This window comes from Schistocerca piceifrons, chromosome 4, assembly GCF_021461385.2.
Source record: "Schistocerca piceifrons isolate TAMUIC-IGC-003096 chromosome 4, iqSchPice1.1, whole genome shotgun sequence".
In the NCBI taxonomy this organism is placed as follows: Eukaryota; Metazoa; Arthropoda; class Insecta; order Orthoptera; family Acrididae; genus Schistocerca; species Schistocerca piceifrons.
The window spans coordinates 55,368,884-55,389,019 of NC_060141.1; the positions used below are offsets into that span (position 1 = coordinate 55,368,884).

A 20,136-nucleotide genomic window follows, 5' to 3' on the forward strand; every position below is an offset into this window, starting at 1 on the left:
GCAGTTTTACAAAGAACTGGCTTTCTTTTCAGTGCAGCACAAAAAATGTAGCTGTCATGTCGAAATTTTTTTTAAGGCTTTAAGGGGAGATATAGCCCTGTCTCAAATAAAAACGAGTATATGACAAACTGCGTGAGTAGGCTGCCCCTAACGATCTCTTTTTATGCAACACGCAGTGCGATATCTGGTCTTCAAAACCCATGCACGAGATTTTCATATTCCCTTGCTCGCTATGCGCAGCTATTAGTCCTACAGAAAAAAATGAAAGGGAAGTTTTTGTAGGAAATTTAATGTAGTTCAGTTTTGAAGTGGAATACGTTTTCGCCGGAAGCCACAGGCTTAGGGTTGTTCAATATTCGTTGCTGTCTATTGATTGGGCTATAATGCCACCAGCAAAGTAGGCTGCTTCGTCAACATTATTAATTTAAACTTGTCCGTGAGGGTAACGAAGGGAAAACGACTTTTTAAACATTACGCTAAAACTAATTACGTTGACAATTCGAACCTAACTTAACAATTACAATCACAATAGTTTTGTAGGCATAAAGCCTGCCGAATACAAAGATGTAAGTGTTAATTTTATGCTGTTAAAATTCACAAAATTGTTGGGTAAAATTGACACAAAACTCAGTTTTTCCACCTGTAAGTGCTTGACTAAGCCAGTACCGTAATAAAGCCAGTCACTGAAAATCAAAGAAGGTCGAATGTCGGAAATAATTCATGCAGTCGCAAATTTTTGCGCAGTAGTAGGACGGAGTCCATGATCAACGTACTAGAAATACTGGCCGCTGGGAGCTGAGTGTGGGAGCGTGGGTCGGATTGAGTGTCACTTTCGCACGTTTTTCTTGAATAATTTTAAAACTATGGCCTCTAGGAAAAACGTATCCGGGTGAAAAATTTAGCTACATTAAATTTCCTACAAAAAAGTCTTGTCCATTTTTTCTACAGGACTATTAGTTTGCCAGGAGGGAGCGACAGAAGATGAAAATCTTGCGCATGTTTTTTGAAAACCGGATGGAACACAGTGGGTTGCATAAGACGACACCGGTAGGGGCAGCTGAATACACTCCTGGAAATTGAAATAAGAACACCGTGAATTCATTGTCCCAGGAAGGGGAAACTTTATTGACACATTCCTGGGGTCAGATACATCACATGATCACACTGACAGAACCACAGGCACATAGACACAGGCAACAGAGCATGCACAATGTCGGCACTAGTACAGTGTATATCCACCTTTCGCAGCAATGCAGGCTGCTATTCTCCCATGGAGACGATCGTAGAGATGCTGGATGTAGTCCTGTGGAACGGCTTGCCATGCCATTTCCACCTGGCGCCTCAGTTGGACCAGCGTTCGTGCTGGACGTGCAGACCGCGTGAGACGACGCTTCATCCAGTCCCAAACATGCTCAATGGGGGACAGATCCGGAGATCTTGCTGGCCAGGGTAGTTGACTTACACCTTCTAGAGCACGTTGGGTGGCACGGGATACATGCGGACGTGCATTGTCCTGTTGGAACAGCAAGTTCCCTGACCGGTCTAGGAATGGTAGAACGATGGATTCGATGACGGTTTGGATGTACCGTGCACTATTCAGTGTCCCCTCGACGATCACCAGTGGTGTACGGCCAGTGTAGGAGATCGCTCCCCACACCATGATGCCAGGTGTTGGCCCTGTGTGCCTCGGTCGTATGCAGTCCTGATTGTGGCGCTCACCTGCACGGCGCCAAACACGCATACGACCATCATTGGCACCAAGGCAGAAGCGACTCTCATTGCTGAAGACGACACGTCTCCATTCGTCCCTCCATTCACGCCTGTCGCGACACCACTGGAGGCGGGCTGCACGATGTTGGGGCGTGAGCGGAAGACGGCCTAACGGTGTGCGGGACCGTAGCCCAGCTTCATGGAGACGGTTGCGAATGGTCCTCGCCGATACCCCAGGAGCAACAGTGTCCCTAATTTGCTGGGAAGTGGCGGTGCGGTCCCCTACGGCACTGCGTAGGATCCTACGGTCTTGGCGTGCATCCGTGCATCGCTGCGGTCCGGTCCCAGGTCGACGGGCACGTGCACCTTCCGCCGACCACTGGCGACAACATCGATGTACTGTGGAGACCTCACGCCCCACGTGTTGAGCAATTCGGCGGTACGTCCACCCGGCCTCCCGCATGCCCACTATACGCCCTCGCTCAAAGTCCGTCAACTGCACATACGGTTCACGTCCACGCTGTCGCGGCATGCTACCAGTGTTAAAGACTACGATGGAGCTCCGTATGCCACGGCAAACTGGCTGACACTGACGGCGGCGGTGCACAAATGCTGCGCAGCTAGCGCCATTCGACGGCCAACACCGCGGTTCCTGGTGTGTCCGCTGTGCCGTGCGTGTGATCATTGCTTGTACAGCCCTCTCGCAGTGTCCGGAGCAAGTATGGTGGGTCTGACACACCGGTGTCAATGTGTTCTTTTTTCCATTTCCAGGCGTGTATATCAGTAGTTGGTCTACCAAGTGCCACACGTTAGGTCGGGTGTACCACACGTTTCTCTTTCTTGTGTGGTTTACAAAGTCAGTTACAGGCATAATCTACGTTAAAACTGTGTTAACAGCTACTGTTATTTCAAAACTGGCGATAGACAGTGGTAAATTGCGCAGCATAGTTAACTGTATCCCGCGTTCTTCATGTTTATGTATGTGAGAGGTATGGCCTCAGTCTACAAGACTGAAAGGATCTGAGTCTGTCACAAACTTGGATGAAAAAATATAGAAATGTGTCAGCAACAATAAACAGAGATCCAATGGCTAATTATTTTGTGAGGCTAACAATGTGCCTTGACAGAACAGAAAATCTGAGGTGTTTGTAACGTAGAATATGAGCTGTCTTATGCATTTCCCTTTTTCGTGTACAATTTTATTAATTTGATGATTCTACCGTGCTTGTTACATTCGTCTGAAACACAATAAAATAAATTACTCTGTTACTGCTGACTGCGTCACTCTATCCGTAAACACGCTTTAGAGGAATGCTTACTGCTTTTGGTATGTTGAATGGTCTATTTTTATTGATGTAATTATCACTGTTTCCAGTCAAACGCAGTTCTCCAAGGCTTATATCATGTGATGGAAAGTAATCGATGCATTGTCCCTCAGTCTCAGCGAGAGGCGTGTTATAATAGTATCTTCTGACAAAACACGTAAAAAATTATAACACATGCTGCTACCGACGTTTCATTCATATTGGCCGTTCATTTCACTTGTTGTGCACGTTTATAATCAAACAGATAACGAACTGAAACTTCCTCGCAGATTAAAACTGTGTGCCGGACCGAGACTCGAAATCGGGACATTTGCCTTTCGCGGGCAAGTGCAGGAGAGCTTCTGTAAAGTTTGGAAGGTAGGAGACGAGCTACTGGCAGAAGTAAGGCTGTGAGGACGGGGCGTGAGTCGTACTTAGATAGCTCAGATGGTAGAGCACTTGCCCGCGAAAGGCAAAGGTCCCGAGTTCGAGTGTCAGTCCGAGACACAGTTTTAATCTGCCAGGAAGTTTCATATCAGCGCACACTCCGCTGCAGAGTGACAATCTCATTCTAGTTAACAAATTACATATCCCGATTCATCTTGTAACGTAGACTAATGTTACAGTTAAAAGGTAAGACAAAATGTTTACCAACAGATTTCTCTCTGTCTACTTGAATTCTCTGCGCAGTTAAGTAACAATTCATAGCAAATGTCATGCCTGCCCTATCTTTCTTGTTTCTGTCCCTGTATTCATCAGTCATCATGTCTCACATAAGAGGCCTATTCTCTAGTGCAATCATTAAAATTTCTGTGTCTGTGTTCTCTATATCTAGAGCAAACACTGTGTAAGAGAGTTGCAGACACAAGCAGAGAGCGGACAACGTGACATTACCTGCTGTCGGCCTGCCACCCACTCCCAAAACGCCTGCCGCTCTTCACTTACCTGCAGCACCGTCCGTGCGACTGCTTATTTGATTTTCCTGGCTTAAACACAGAAGCACCGAAGAAACTGGTACATGCATGCGTTTTCAAATACAGAGATATGTTAACAGGTACAATACGGCCTGCGGTCGCATATGCCTATATACACTACTCGCCATTAAAACTGCTACACCAACAAGAAATGCAGATGATAAACGGGTATTCATTGGACACATATATTATACTAGAACTGACCTGTGATTACATTTTCACGCAATTTGGGTGTATAGGTCCTGAGAAATCAGTACCCATAACAAACACCTCTGGCCGTAATAACGGCCTTGATACGCCTGGGCATTGAGTCAAACAGAGCTTGGATGGCGTGTACAGGTACAGCTACCCGTGCAGCTTCAACACGATACCACAGTTCATCAAGAGTAGCGACTGGCGTATTGTGAAGAGTCAGTTGCTCGGCCACCATTGACCAGACGTTTTCAATTGGTGAGAGATCTGGAGAATGTGCTGGCCAGGGCAGCAGTCGAACATTTTCTGTATCCAGAAAGGCCCGTACAGGACCTGCAACATGCGGTCGTGCATTATCCTGCTGAAATGTAGGGTTTCGCAGGGATTGAATGAAGGGTAGAGCCGCGGGTCGTAACACATATGAAATGTAACGTCCACTGTTCAAAGTGCCATCGATGCGAACAAGAGGTGACCGAGACGTGTAACCAATGGCACCCCATACCATCAAGCCGGATGATACGCCAGTATGGCGACGACGAATGCACGCTTCCAATGTGCGCTCACCGCGATGTCGCCAAATACGGATGCGACCATAATGATGCTGTAAACAGAACCTGGATACATCCGAAAAATAAGACGTTTTGCCATTCGTGCACCCAGGTTCCTCGTTGAGTACGCCATCGCAGGCGCTCTTGTCTGTGATGCAGCGTCAAGGGTAACCGCAGCCACGGTCTCCGAGCTGATAGTCCATGCTGCTGCAAACGTCATCGAACTGTTCGTGCAGATGGTTGTTGTCTTGCAAACGTCCCCATCTGTTGACTCAGGGATCGAGACGTGGCTGCACGATCCGTTACAGCCATGCGCGTAAATGTCTGTCATCTCGACTGCTAGTGATACGAGGCCGTTGGGATCCAGCACGGCGTTCCGTATTACCCTCCTGAACCCACCGATTCCATATTCTGCTATTCTGGATCTCGACCAATGCGATCAGCAATGTCGCGATACGATAAACCGCAATCGCAATAGCCTACAATCCGACCTTTATTAAAGTCGGAAGCGTGATGGTATGCATTTCTCTTTCTTACACGAAGCATTGTGTATGAGAAATCTGTTGCAAACGTTCCTCATATCAGCATGTTGTAGGTGTCGCCACCGGCACCAACCTTGTGTGAATGCTCTGAAAAGCTAATCATTTGCATATCGAAGCATCTTCTTCCTGTCGGTTAAATTTCGCGTCTGTAGCACGTCATCTTCGTGGTGTAGCAATTCTAATGGCCAGTAGTGTAAGACAACAGGTGTCTGGCGCAGTTGTTAGATCGATTGTTGCTGCTAAAATGGCACCGTTATCAAGATTTAAGTGAGTTTGAACGTGGTGTTATAGTCGGCGCACGAGCTACAACACCAAGAAGAATCGCTTCTCGGCTTTTGGCAAGATCAAAGTGTAATGTTTCTTTGACGACGTTCTTTATTTCAATTAAGATAACAAAATGTCAAATCACCTTTAAGTTTAATATACAGGGTGTTACAAAAAGGTACGGCTAAACTTTCAGGAAACATTCCTCACACACAAAGAAAGAAAATATGTTAAGTGGACATGTGTCCGGAAACGCTTACTTTGCGTGTTAGAGCTCATTTTATTACTTCTCTTCAAATCACATTAATCATGAAATGGAAACACACGGCAACAGAACGTACCAGCGTGACTTCAAACACTTTGTTACAGGAAATGTTCAAAATGTCCTCCGTTGACGAGGATACATGCATCCACCCTCCGTCGCATGGAATCCCTGATGCGCTGATGCAGCCCTGGAGAATGGCGTACTGTATCACAGCCGTCCACAATACGAGCACCAAGAGTCTCTACATTTGGTACCGGGGTTGCGTAGACAAGAGCTTTCAAATGCGCCCATAAATGAAAGTCAAGAGGGGTGAGGTCAGGAGAGCGTGGAGGCCATGGAATTGGTTCGCCTCTACCAATCCATCGGTCACCGAATCTGTTGAGAAGCGTACGAACACTTCGACTGAAATGTGCAGGCGCTCCATCGTGCATGAACCACATGTTGTGTCGTAAAGGCACATGTTCTAGCAGCACAGGTAGAATATCCCGTATGAAATGATAACGTGCTCCATTGAGCGTAGGTGGAAGAACATGGGGCCCAATCAAGACATCACCAACAATGCCTGCCCAAACGTTCACAGGAAATCTGTGTTGATGACGTGATTGCACGATTGCGTGCGGATTCTCGTCAGCCCACACATGTTGATTGTGAAAATTTACAATTTGATCACGTTGGTACGAAGCCTCGTCCGTAAAGAGAACATTTGCACTGAAATGAGGATTGACACATTGTTGGATGAACCATTCGCAGAAGTGTACCCGTGGAGGCCAATCAGCTGCTGATAGTGCCTGCACGCGCTGTACATGGTACGGAAACAACTGGTTCTCCCGTAGCACTCTCCATACAGTGACGTGGTCAACGTTACCTTGTACACCAGCAACTTCTCTGACGCTGACATTAGGGTTATCGTCAACTGCACGAAGAATTGCCTCGTCCATTGCAGGTGTCCTCGTCGTTCTAGGTCTTCCCCAGTCGCGAGTCATAAGCTGGAATATTCCGTGCTCCCTAAGACGCCCATCAATTGCTTCGAACGTCTTCCTGTCGGGACACCTTCGTTCTGGAAATCTGTCTCGATACAAACGTACCGCTCCACGGATATTGCCCCGTACTAATACATACATCAAATGGGCAACTGCCAACTCCGCGTTTGTAAACATTGCACTGACTGCAAAACCACGTTCGTGATGAACACTAACCTGTTGATGCTACGTACTGATGTGCTTGATGCTGGTACTGTAGAGCAATGAGTCGCATGTCAACACAAGCACTGAAGTCAACATTACCTTCCTTCAATTGGGCCAACTGGCGGTGAATCGAGGAAGTACAGTACATACTGACGAAACTAAAATGAACTCTAACATGGAAATTAAGCGTTTCCGGACACATGTCCACATAAGATCTTTTCTTTATTTGTGTGTGAGGAATGTTTCCTGAAAGTTTGGCCGTACCTTTTTGTAACACCCTGTATACCTCGTTGATTTGAAACGTGCGGGAAGCAACCCCATCTCTGCCATTTAAACTCCGCAGGCCCAACGTGTTTCTAAGCTCACGACAGCGTACTGCCGTGAACGATTACCGTGTTGAGCCACACGACTCTTACTAACTGTAAAATTCAGAACACATCCCACAAACACAGATGGGCCTTGCATAGCAGTTTGGGATGTCACGTTACTTCCTGCATGAGACGTCCTAGGGCTCTGGTGACTATAAGTCTGCTCGGAAAGGCGGGGCAGAGGCACTTGTATTTACTTACCGCTGCCGGTGGTTTGGTCCACTTCCGTCTGCGGAATAACAGGCTGGCAGCCCAAGCGTTCCGCCCCTTGTGCACTGCTGCACCTGCTATCACGTGCGCCCCAGAAGTGTATCCATTCACCGAGCAGCTACCGTTCCGCGAACATTCCTTTCGTGTGGACCCAGCTTAACCGCGCCATGTGCCAGCAACACCAACAGACTGCATTCAGCTTTTCAGAGGTCAGTACCCATTACGTTTTGGCTTATCAGTATATATATGACACTTTCGATATGCCTGCCAACATTGGCGATGATTTGACGCAGACGAATAGCGAAATTCTGCATGACCCACTGAAGCGTCAGAACATCGATGCTGTAGAAGACCTCCTGAATGGCTGTTTTCAGCGCAGCAATGGTTTTCGGTTTACTGCTGTACACACCTTGTCTTTAATATGTCCCCACAAAAATTAGTCGCATGTGTTCAGATCCGGAGAAAATGGCGGTCAATCGAGGCCCATGCCAATTCCGCCTTTGTAAACATTGCACTGACTCTGGCTACCCCAAAGCCAGGATGTGGTCCCCAAAGTCCTCCCCCAGGGCATCAAACACTCTCCGATGATGGAGTCGACTTTCGTCTTGAACGAACCAGGTCTTGTGGAAATGAGGGTCACTTTGGATAAGGAGGGTGAAATCATCTTCCAAAACCTTTATGCACCGTTCGGCAGCCACCGCGCCATCAAGGAATGTCGCACTGATTGTTCCGTAACTGGACATTGCACGCCACACAATCACCCGTTGTGAGTGAAGAGACTTCTCGATCGCGAATTGGGATTCTCAGTCCCCAAAATGCGTCAATTTTGCTTATCGACGAACCCATCCGAATGTAAGTGGGCTTCATCGCTAAACCAAATCATGCTCATGCGCATACTAATTTCCATCATGTACAGCGGTCAACCACGCAGGTTTGAACGTCCTAATGCAAACCGTTCAGAAGTTATGACGATTTCATTTCATATAGTTCAATAATTCTCACCCTAAAGATATATATATATAGGGTGTTTCAAAAATGACCGGTATATTTGAAATGGCAATAAAAACTAAACGAGCAGCGATAGAAATACACCGTTTGTTGCAATATGCTTGGGACAACAGTACATTTTCAGGCGGACAAACTTTCTAAATTACAGTAGTTACAATTTTCAACAACAGATGGCGCTGCAAGTGATGTGAAAGATATAGAAGACAACGCAGTCTGTGGGTGCGCCATTCTGTACGTCGTCTTTCTGCTGTAAGCGTGTGCTGTTCACAACGTGCAAGTGTGCTGTAGACAACATGGTTTATTCCTTAGAACAGAGGATTTTTCTGGTGTTGGAATTCCACCGCCTAGAACACAGCGTTGTTGCAACAAGACGAAGTTTTCAACGGAGGTTTAATGTAACCAAAGGACCGAAAAACGATACAATAAAGGATCTGTTTGAAAAATTTCAACGGACTGGGAACGTGACGGATGAACGTGCTGGAAAGGTAGGGCGACTGGGTACGGCAACCACAGAGGGCAACGCGCAGCTAGTGCAGCAGGTGATCCAACAGCGGCCTCGGGTTTCCGTTCACCGTGTTGCAGCTGCGGTCCAAATGACGCCAACGTCCACGTATCGTCGCATGCGCCAGAGTTTACACCTCTATCCGTACAAAATTCAAACGCGGCAACCCCTCAGCGCCGCTACCATTGCTGCACGAGAGACATTCGCTAACGATATAGTGCACAGGATTGATGACGGCGATATGCATGTGGGCAGCATTTGGTTTACTGACGAAGCTTATTTTTACCTGGACGGCTTCGTCAATAAACAGAACTGGCGCATATGGGGAACCGAAAAGCCCCATGTTGCAGTCCCATCGTCCTGCATCCTCAAAAAGTACTGGTCTGGGCCGCCATTTCTTCCAAAGGAATCATTGGCCCATTTTTCAGATCCGAAACGATTACTGCATCACGCTATCTGGACATTCTTCGTGAATTTGTGGCGGTACAAACTGCCTTAGACGACACTGCGAACACCTCGTGGTTTATGCAAGATGGTGCCCGGCCACATCGCACGGCCGACGTCTTTAATTTCCTGAATGAATATTTCGATGATCGTGTGATTGCTTTGGGCTATTCGAAACATACAGGAGGCGGCGTGGATTGGCCTCCCTATTCGCCAGACATGAACCCCTGTGACGTCTTTCTGTGGGGACACTTGAAAGACCAGGTGTACCGCCAGAATCCAGAAACAATTGAACAGCTGAAGCAGTACATCTCATCTGCATGTGAAGCCATTCCGCCAGACACGTTGTCAAAGGTTTCGGGTAATTTCATTCAGAGACTACGCCATGTTATTGCTACGCATGGTGGATATGTGCAAAATATCGTACTATAGAGTTTCCCAGACCGCAGCGCCATCTGTTGTTGACAATTGTAACTACTGTAATTTCGAATGTTTGTCTGCCTGAAAATGTACTGTTGTCCCAAGCATATTGCAACAAACGGTGTATTTCTATCGTTGCTCGTTTAGTTTGTATTGCCGTTTCAAATATACCGGTCATTTTTGAAACACCCTGTATATATATGTGCTCTGCTTCCTGGACTCCGGTAGGCGCGCCGGTCCCAGATCGAATCCTCCTGGCGGATTAACGACGTGGGCCAGTGTGCCGTTCGGTCTGGATGTGGTTTTTAGGCGGTTTTCCACGTCCCACTAGATGAATACCGAGCTGGTCCACACAGCCCGCCTCAGCTTCACGACTCGCAGACATCTGAAACACGTTAGCACTATTTCGTGGCTTACACTAGTTGTAGACATCTGGGGTACACTGATAAAACCACAAGTGAGATTTCCATATTCTCTCACTCGCTATACACAAACTATTAGTCCCACATAAAAAATGAACAAGATCTTTCTGTATTCTAGTGGTAAATTTAATTACATTAAATTTTCTACAAAAAGGGCCTGTTCATTTTTTGTGTAGGATTAATAGTTTGAATACAGTGAGCGAGAGAATTGTCAACATGAGTTTTGAATGTTTTTCGGGTTGCATAAAACCTATCAGTAGGGGCATCTTAATGACGCTGTATAACGTGAAAATATGTGGTATTAGAAGCAAAAATTTCAGTAAACATGGGCGCCCTGGAATTCATACCGTAAGAGCAATGAGCAATTCCTCATTTTCGATACTGTGAAATAAATCTCTCCTATTGCAATCTCTGTGCTTTCCATTTTTTGGGAGGAAGTAGTGTGGACCAAAACAAGAAAGAAATGTCCAGTAAACGTGGAATCTAAAGTGCTTATCTTAGGAGCTATGAGCACGTGTTCAGTAGGGGAGGTGTGATCAACAGGCGAATATGAACAAGCGCTCATAGATCTTAAGGTGTGCACTTCAGAGCCCGTGTTTTCTGGGCATTTTTTTCTTGTTTTGATCAACTTACCACTTCTCAAAGCGTTAAGAGTGTGTAGTAAAAGTAATCTGATTCACATTATCGAAGATGTACAAGTGCTCATAGCTCCTAAGGTATTGCGTTTTAAGGATCATGTTTATCGAGACTTCTTTCGCTTCTAGTAACGTGTACACACACACACACACACACACACACACACACACACACACACACACTCTGTGGTTCCACCATCCCGTATACTAGAGCAAAAATTGCCGTCGCACTTCAAAGGAGCCACATCATATTCAATGGGGTTTTAGCCCCATGGTGTCCTTAGAGTATCCTTTATGCAGCATGCCGAGGCCTATACGTGTTGCTTCTGAGCAGCGGTGCGTCTGAAATGATTTACTCGGCCGCGCATAAGAAAACAGCGCGATTTCAACGCTGAATCACGCGGTTCTGACCTCCATCGCAGAAGCGTCACAAGAAGACGTGAAATTTGGGTAAGAGGAGGTACGAAAACCTTCCCATCATGTGTCAAGTCCGTGATGGCGTTGGGCAGAATTGTGGTGAAATTTGGTGCCAGTGTGACGTAATTAATGCACGTAACTGTTTACAGGAACTTCTGAGTTGTGGTGGTTTTTTCGTACGTGTCGACATCTTGCCGTTTGATACGTCGCCGAGCACGAGAGTGATGTAGCTGGTGGACACGCTTTTGCAACATTTCAGAGGAAGGTTGTAGGCACTTTTAAGCCAAAATTCAAATTGAAGCATCTCAATGGGAGACAATTATTAGGTTTCGAAGGAGTTATCATTTAATTTTGTTGCAGACCTATTGGTCGTCTTACAACTACGTTCTATGCAGTACACATAAATCTGTCTCTAGCTTAGCCATCAGTCAGAAAGTAGCAGAAAATTTTACTTTTTTATTAGTTTTCATACCATTCACATCATTGCCGGCCGCTGTGACAGAGCGGTTCTAGGCGCTTCAGTCCGGAACCGCGCGACTGCTACGGTCGCAGGTTCGAACCCTGCCTCGCTCATGGATGTGTGTGATGTCATTAGGTTAGTTAGTTTTAACTAATTCTAAGTTATGTGGGACTGATGACCTCAGATGTTAAGTCCCAAAGTGCTCAGAGTCATTTGATCCATTTTATTTACATCATGTCCTTTCTGGGATTGTAATCAGTTCAGCAAAAATGTCAAGTGTTGATTTGTTTTACGCATAGTCAACTTCGAATGGCCGATAACCGTGCTTCATAGCTATTTATCTCTGCTAACTTGCCGGCCGCGGTGGCCAAGCGGTTCTAGGCGCGTCAGTCCCGAACCGCGCGACTGCTACGGTTGCAAGTTCGAATCCTGCCTCGGGCGTGGATGTGTGTGATGTCCCTAGGTTAGTTAGGTTTAAGTAGTTCTAAGTTCTAGGGGACTGATGACCTCAGATGTTAAGTCCCATAGTGCTCAGACCCATTTGAACCATTTTGAACCTCGCTCGGTGGTATCGATGGAACGTCGAAGTCTAAAGTCTATTTTTCCGGCCTCCTTCACCTGGGGACAGAATCGCTCCTAGTTCTGAAGCTTAGAGTCACTGACAATTAGATCCCGTAAAGTAGGCCGTTGGAGCTTGCATGCTAGCCGGCAAGTGGCCGGACATCGACGGGCACAGGTGGGCAGTTCTGTCGTTAGGCATCCGGATCAGAGGGTATGCGACAGCTCTGCATCGGCCGAGGGCACGTGGCTGTGGGCTATGAGGTCAGTACTTGCACAGAATGCTTCTAGGAGGACCGCAAGGCGGGCAGCCTATAGCAGGGGCGCCGGTCCGCGAGCGTGCTGAGGGGTGGGCCTGGCTGTGCCCTTGCCGTTTGGGCCAGCGTTGGAACACCTTGGAGTGAAAGCTACCAAATTTTTGGGATGTTACCTGTTACGTTACGTCTGCTGTTCCAAGTAGTCCCACACACTTTGTTTGGGATTAAGGTCAGGTAATTTGGTGAGCCAGTTGGCGATAGGGTGCCGGCATATTCGACAAAGTAGATGTGTATGAGTGGACCTGTGTGTGCACGGCTCTTGTCGTATTCGAAGACGGGTGCGTCTACGGAATTCTCTTCGTGAAGATGTAGACGAAAAAGAAACATTTGGTCACAGAGAATAAATAAACATCGTGGTTCACTTTCACGGTAACCTGAATGAGTGAGCCCAAGTCATGGTACGCAAGAGAACCTCACAACGTCGCAGAAGTGGCTCCAGCTTGAATTACACCCTCCACAACCCTTACTTTGGCTATCGGTGCACTCGTCGCATCGCATCATTTGAAAACACTTGTCTGATGACGCTGCACACCTCCAGTAAGCTTATGCCCAGTTTCGGTATACTTTGGCCCATCGAAGACGTACAGCTTTATACGTCGCTGTGAGGACTGGCCTTTTCGGCAGATGTTCGACTCCAAATATCAACTGCGTATAGTTACCTCGCGAACTGGTTGAGACGCACCTACATCCTCTGACAGCACCAATTCCTGTCGAATTTCAAATCAATGATCATTATTCAAAAATGTTCAAATGTGTGTGAAATCTTATGGGTCTTAATTGCTAAGGTCATCAGTCCCTAAGCTTACACACTACTTAACCTAAATTATCCTAAGGGCAAACACACACCCATGCCCGAGGGAGGACTCGGACCTCCGCCGGGACCAGCCGCACAATGCATGGCTGCAGCCCCCCAGACCGCGCGGCTAATCCCGCGCGGCGATCATCATCATTATTATTATTATTATTTTAGCATGGCAGCTACCCATCACTTTAGAAACACGAATAAAGTGTATACATAATTTACAAATTTAGAGACACATTGTTTATATAAATTATCACATCTGCAGTAGTGTCCAACAAATCCTTGGAATTTCCGAGGTACTAATTTTGAGGGCAGTCTTCTACAATGTGTCTGACTGTGTGTTGGGAAGCCACAGATGCTCTCTGCAGTGGCAATCTTTTGCCATCTGTACAGTCGGTTACTTCATCTCTCATGGTTAGTGTGGATCCTTTTGGGTGTACATGTTCTACGGGGCAGATCAAGTTTCCGTGGTTTGTTAGCTTGGAGAAAGCTATGGAGCCCTGCTGAGTAATATTATACCATTCTTGCGGCTTTACTTCGGGGAGATTGAAGTTACAAATCATCAGGTTGATACCTGTTTTGAGTGTGGGATGTCTGGAGCGGAGTTCGTTGCTTCGGATAGCAGTTATGTCCACATGAATTGCCAGTTCGTGGTTGTTGCAGGTTTTCTTATAGTCCCTTAGAGGGATATTCTTTCTTCTCAGGTTAGGTAGTGAAATGCTGCTCAGGGCACATACTCATAATACTGGGGTGGACTTGATTGTGCCAGTAACAGTCCGCATTTTTAATTTATCAGCATATCCACCAGCTTCGTGGGGCTGCTTTTTATCCAGACGGGACTGTAATAACCTGCCGCTGAGTGGACAAAGACGAGGGCAAATGTTATAAGATCGAAGATACAGAATCCCGTATTGTACGACATAATTTTTGCAGAATATTATTTCTTGACATCAATTTAGCTGCAGGCTTTGTTAGATGCTGTTTAACCGACAGCATTCTATCAAGTATAACGCCAAGGTACCGTGGATATATCTTATGGGCCTGGAGATAACCGTCGAAAAATACGCTCTACAACAAAATGTTATATAATATAATAGATAAATAACAGACTGATCGCGAATGAATTATCCATATGGGACAGAAATATGTGATGTACATCTACAGACAAATAAGTGATAACAATCTTACAAACATTGGATGATATATTCAATAGATTCTAGGCCAAGTGCGTACTTAGAGATGCCCCAGCCGGTGGTGGAATACCAACTTCACTGTCACCCGCCATACGGCCCAACAACTAGGAGTGATAGTGCAAAATGTCATTTACCTTCATTGCAGGACTCCTTTGGTTATCACCCGAGACACAACGGTACGTCGGCGATATTCTACGCTCCATTTTTTTGCCCTTTATGGCAATCCATCCGGGATTTAAATTTCAGCAACATAATGCGGGCCCGCAAACGGAGAGCATTACTAATGCTTGTCTTCATGCTTGCCAAACTTTCCCTTGGGAAGTGAGATAACTGGATCTCTCCTCAACTGAGTACGTTTTGACCATTATGGGCAGGACCCTCCAACCAGCTCTGGATGAAGACCATCTAACGCGCCAATTGGACATAATTTGGCTCGTTAACACTGAGGAAGACGTCCAACGACTCTCTAATCACCTCTAAACTACGTCCGACCAACCGCCGTGTCATCTTTGACCGCTGGGCGTCATAGGATGCGAAGGGCCTGTTGTCGGCACACCGCTCCCCCAGCCGTGTCAGTTTTCGTGACCAGAGTCGCTACTTTTCAGTCAAGGAGCTCCTCAACTCACCTCACAAGAGCTGAGTGCACCCTGCTAGCCAGCAACACTCGGCAGACCTGGGCAGTCACCCATCCAAGTGTTAGCCAAGCCCGACAATACTGAACTGCAGTGATTTAACGCGAAGAAACGGTGTTACCACTATGACAAGGCCGTTGGCTCTATCAATCAATGCCAAGCCGACTAATTGTTTGCATAAGGGCCAGAGGTGCACCAAAGCGTTATTGACGTGCTCAATTTGTGAAACTTTTTCTCTCGAATATATCATCCAGTTTTTCCGAAATTGTAATCATTTATTTATCTGTACAAGTATATCACATGCACCGATTTCCGTCCCATTCGGACAATTCCATATTGGTGCTTCGCTTTTTTTTTAAATATGTCTTTATTGACCTCGATTTGTTTGTGCTGTGTTGCTACCACCCAGTCACCGCCTTAAAAATTTGCAGTCGGTTTTTGGATGTTTTTAAGACCACACTTCTTACACGGTGTTACTTTCCTGCCAGCGGCACACAATTCGTCGCAGACACGTTGGAAAGTCTACCATGATACACCAACAAAATCCGGGAACCTTATTCATGGTGTGGTCATCGCTACGTCGAAACACGACAGCCGCCTTCTGCCATTTTGTTACGTCTGCATATCGACCAACAGTACTGCGCTGATTCCAAAAGACGGGCTGTAATGCTGTAACCGAACCCACCGATTCCACGTGTGACCGATCCGTTTCAAAATTTTTTAAGCACAAGAATTGTGTTTTAGAACTTTTTAATGTTTGAGTAGCAGGGAAAGTATTTCTTTTTAAGTACGAAACTAAAAACTTTTAGCCATTGTAATAACTATGTTTGCTTTCTGTGATGTTTAACAAGCTATAGAATAATATCTGAATTTATTGGAAAGAAATCCTTCTACGTCCACATTTTGTTCGGTCAGATGAGAAATGGCATTTGACGTGCACTAAGTAATTGTTTCTATTTTGCTGACTCTAATTATATTAAATTACATATTTGACTGTGTGTGACTCAGCGGCCGAATATTGTCAATTTTAGGGCACTAATTTTTTCTTTGACCTTTGTGAAAAGTACACTGAGGAGAACAGGGCTCGATTTGCAATAATTTTGGCAGATAACAAAGGATTTACATTGAATAAACACTTCATTGCCTAGCTTAGTGTTTTATCACCACAGAAGGGAACGGATTAACACAGGGGTATAATCTTACTATACGAGAGTCTGTCTAAAATATAAACTAATTCTACGAAGATCTGTAGGAGCAATTCAAACTTTTTCTTTTAGATGCCGTTTACCTGTTACTGATGTTACATAATTGCGATTAATTTTCAGTGTCCCACTTGGAATCAAGCTGCAAGAAATCTGTGAGATTATGATGTATCTCAATCGCTACTATATTTAGATTTTTAGAGTTAAGTATTAAAGAAAATTAAATAACTGAAAATCAGGTGAATGTAATCTCAAAACTGAAAGTATTAAATGAATTAGGAATGTGACTATTATATTTTGTATTCATGTAAATAAACTTGAAGCTGTCTTTTCCTGTTAAAAACCCTTACGACAACTTAACATTGTAGTGATTTTGAAATTATTCAAATTATTTTATAGGATCTTTTGACTGTTTCGATTCAATCAAAATTAGTTAAATATAGTGACCAGGAAATTATGATTCTGTTTGTGACTTTAGGGCAATGAATTTAACAGATGCCCTTAAATAACTGAATCCATTTAGTAGTTGTATATTAGGTTTGTGACTGTGAGTTAACAAAAAGCCTTGCCTTGTTTATCATACTAGTTGCGATGCTGTAGTTGAAGATTGCAGAATGATAATTGGCTAGGCTCTTCACGCCTCCAGCAAGACGGAATTAATTTATTACTCTCGCGCTGCTTCCGGTAGTCACTTTCCTTGAAGTTGCATTGGCTTCAAATTCCATCTTAGATTAGGGTCGGATAATCTTGCTTACCAAAAAACGCAGTTGTTTTTACATTCAAAAAGATGTTAACATCGTCAGGCGTGATAAAGCTACGTACGCACATCAGGCTACCCTGCCCACGACTGTCATAATTTTTCTCCGTTCCATCCTTTCTGCACCACGTAGCGTCAAGGTCATCCAAACGTGTGTCGAATACCCGAAACCGGATTTCCGACTTTCACATTTGCTTTGGTATTAGTAACATTGGTAAGAAAAGAAACATAAATGAACGCTTGACAGAAACTGGGAGCCGCCGACATCACTTTTTTTTGTTTTTTTTTTTTTTTTTTTTTTTTGTTTTGCACACAATTAGGTCAGCTCATCGGTCAGTATTAGTCCATTGTGTGTTTTCCATCCTTACAATATATAGTTCACACACTACAACTACACTACTGGCCATTAAAATTGCTACACCAAGAAGAAATGCAGATGATAAACGGGTATTCATTGGACAAGTACATTATACTAGAACTGACATGTGATTACATTTTCACACAATTTGGGTGCATGGATCCTGAGAAATCCGTACCCAGAACAACCATCTTTGGCCGTAATAACGGCCTTGATACGCCTGGGCATTGAGTCTAACAGAGCTTGGATGGCGTGTACAGGTACAGCTGCCCATGCAGCTTCAAAACGATACCACAGTTCAGCAAGTGTAGTGACTGGCGTATTGTGACGAGCCAGTTGCTCGGCCACCATTGACCAGACGTTTTCAATTGGTGAGAGATCTGGAGAATGAGCTGGCCAGGGCAGCAGTCGAACAATTTCTGTATCCACAAAGGCCCGTACAGGACCTGCAACTATCCTGCTGAAATGTAGGGTTTCGTAGGGATCGTATGAAGGGTAGAGCCACGGGTCGTAACACATCTGAAATGTAATGTCCACTGTTCCAAGTGCTGTCAATGCGAACAAGAGCTGACCGAGACGCGTAACAAATGGCACCTCATACCATCACGCCAGGTGATACGACAGTATGGCGATGACGAATACACGCTTCCAATGTGCGTTCACCGCAATGTCGCCAAACACGGATGCGACCAACATGATACTGTAAACAGAACCTGGATTCATCCGAAAAAATGAAGTTTTGTCATTCGTGCACCCAGGTTCGTCGTTGAGTACACCATCGGCAGGCGCTCCTGTCTGGGAAGCAGCGTCAAGGGTAACCGCAGCCATGGTCTCCGAGCTGATAGTCCATGCTGCTGCAAACGTCGTCGAACTGTTCGTGCAGACGGTTGTTGTCTTGCAAACGCCCCCATCTGTTGACTCAGGGATCGAGACGTGGCTGCACGATTCGTTACAGCCATGCGGATAAGATGCCTGTCATCTCGACTGCTAGTGATACGAGGCCGTTGGGATCCAGCACGGCGTTCCGTATTACCCTCCTAAGCCCACCGATTCCATATTCTGCTAACAGTCATCGGATCTCGACCAACGAGAGAAGCAATGTCGCGATACGATAAACCGCAATCGCGATTGGCTACAATCCGATCTTTATCAAAGTTGGAAACGTGATGGTACGCATTTGTCCTCCTTACACGAGGCATCACAACAATGTTTCACAGGCAACGCCGGTCAACTGCTGTTTGTGTATGAGAAATCGGTTGGAAACTTTCACCGTGTCAACACGTTGTAGGTGTCGCCACCGGCGCCAACCTTGAGTGAATGCTCTGGAAAGCTAATCATTTGCATATCACAGCACCTTCTTCCTGTCGGTTAAATTTGACGTCTGTAGCACGTCATCTTCGTGGTGTAGCAATTTTAATGGCCAGTAGTGTACATTGCACGTAAGAACCACGAAGATAAGATACGAGAAATTGGAGCTCATACGGAGGCATGCAGATAGTCGTCTCTACCTCGGCCTGTTTGCGAGTGGAACAGGAAAGAAATGCTAGTAGTGGTACTGGGAACAGTCTGCCACGCACCGTAATGTGGCTTGCGGAGTATCTATGTAGATGTAGATATCACTACCTGCTGCTGTTTTATGGGGGTGGGGGCTAATGTCCTGTAGTGCGAGCTTGGCTGCGCGCTCTTGCCCGGCTCGGAGCCGCCCTGAGCAGAGCCCTCGGTGCGTCTGTCGCAGAGGCGGAGGATGCTGAAGGAGCGCGAGGTGTCGGCGGCGGCGCTCGAGGCGAGCTGCTGCGCCGGCTGCGGCGCCCGCATCTGCGACCGCTACTTCCTGCTGGCCGCCGACCGCCAGTGGCACTCCGCGTGCCTGCGCTGCTGCGACTGCAAGCTGCCGCTCGCCTCCGAGCTCACCTGCTTCTCGCGCGACGGCAACATCTACTGCAAGGAGGACTACTACAGGTAAGCGCGACAGTACCCGGACACCTGTCAGTGGACAATAACACCGTGTGTCCACCCTTCTCCTTCACAAAGGCTGGGGACACTTTCAGAGAAGTCTTCGAGCGTCTGTGGATTTGTTGCAGCCTTTTCTTTCTCATGCGTTGAAGCCATAAGAGTTTTTTTCTTTAGTACTATAAGGGGGACCACACTGTAGGAGAGAAAAATTTCCTCCCTACACCAACACCGCCTCCCTGTGCGCCACCGTCGGCACTACATACGGGACAGGTAACGTCCTCCAGGAATTCACCAGACCCAAAACTCTCCATCAGAACAGCACAGGGTGTAGCTTCTTTTGTCTCTGCAAATCACTCGTTTCCAATCATCCATTTTCCAGTGGCGTCACTCGTTACTTTGTAGATCGCTTATTAAAATTTCTTTATTTATTGCGGCGTTTCGCTACTGCCATCATCAGGTATCAAAAAGCTTAAAACTTATGAAACAAGGGTCTAT

At 46.0% G+C, this 20,136-nt stretch overlaps 1 protein-coding gene across 1 annotated transcript in view; it reads left to right on the top strand.

Annotated features, from left to right (window-relative positions):
* LOC124795589 (LIM/homeobox protein Lhx9-like) overlaps positions 1 to 20,136 on the top strand; it is a 353,505-nt gene that overhangs the window by 39,968 nt on the left and 293,401 nt on the right. Inside the window, exon 3 of the mRNA XM_047259660.1 lies at positions 19,424 to 19,647. Coding sequence (XP_047115616.1) covers positions 19,424 to 19,647 — 224 coding nt within the window. The remainder of the gene's footprint in view (positions 1 to 19,423; positions 19,648 to 20,136) is intronic.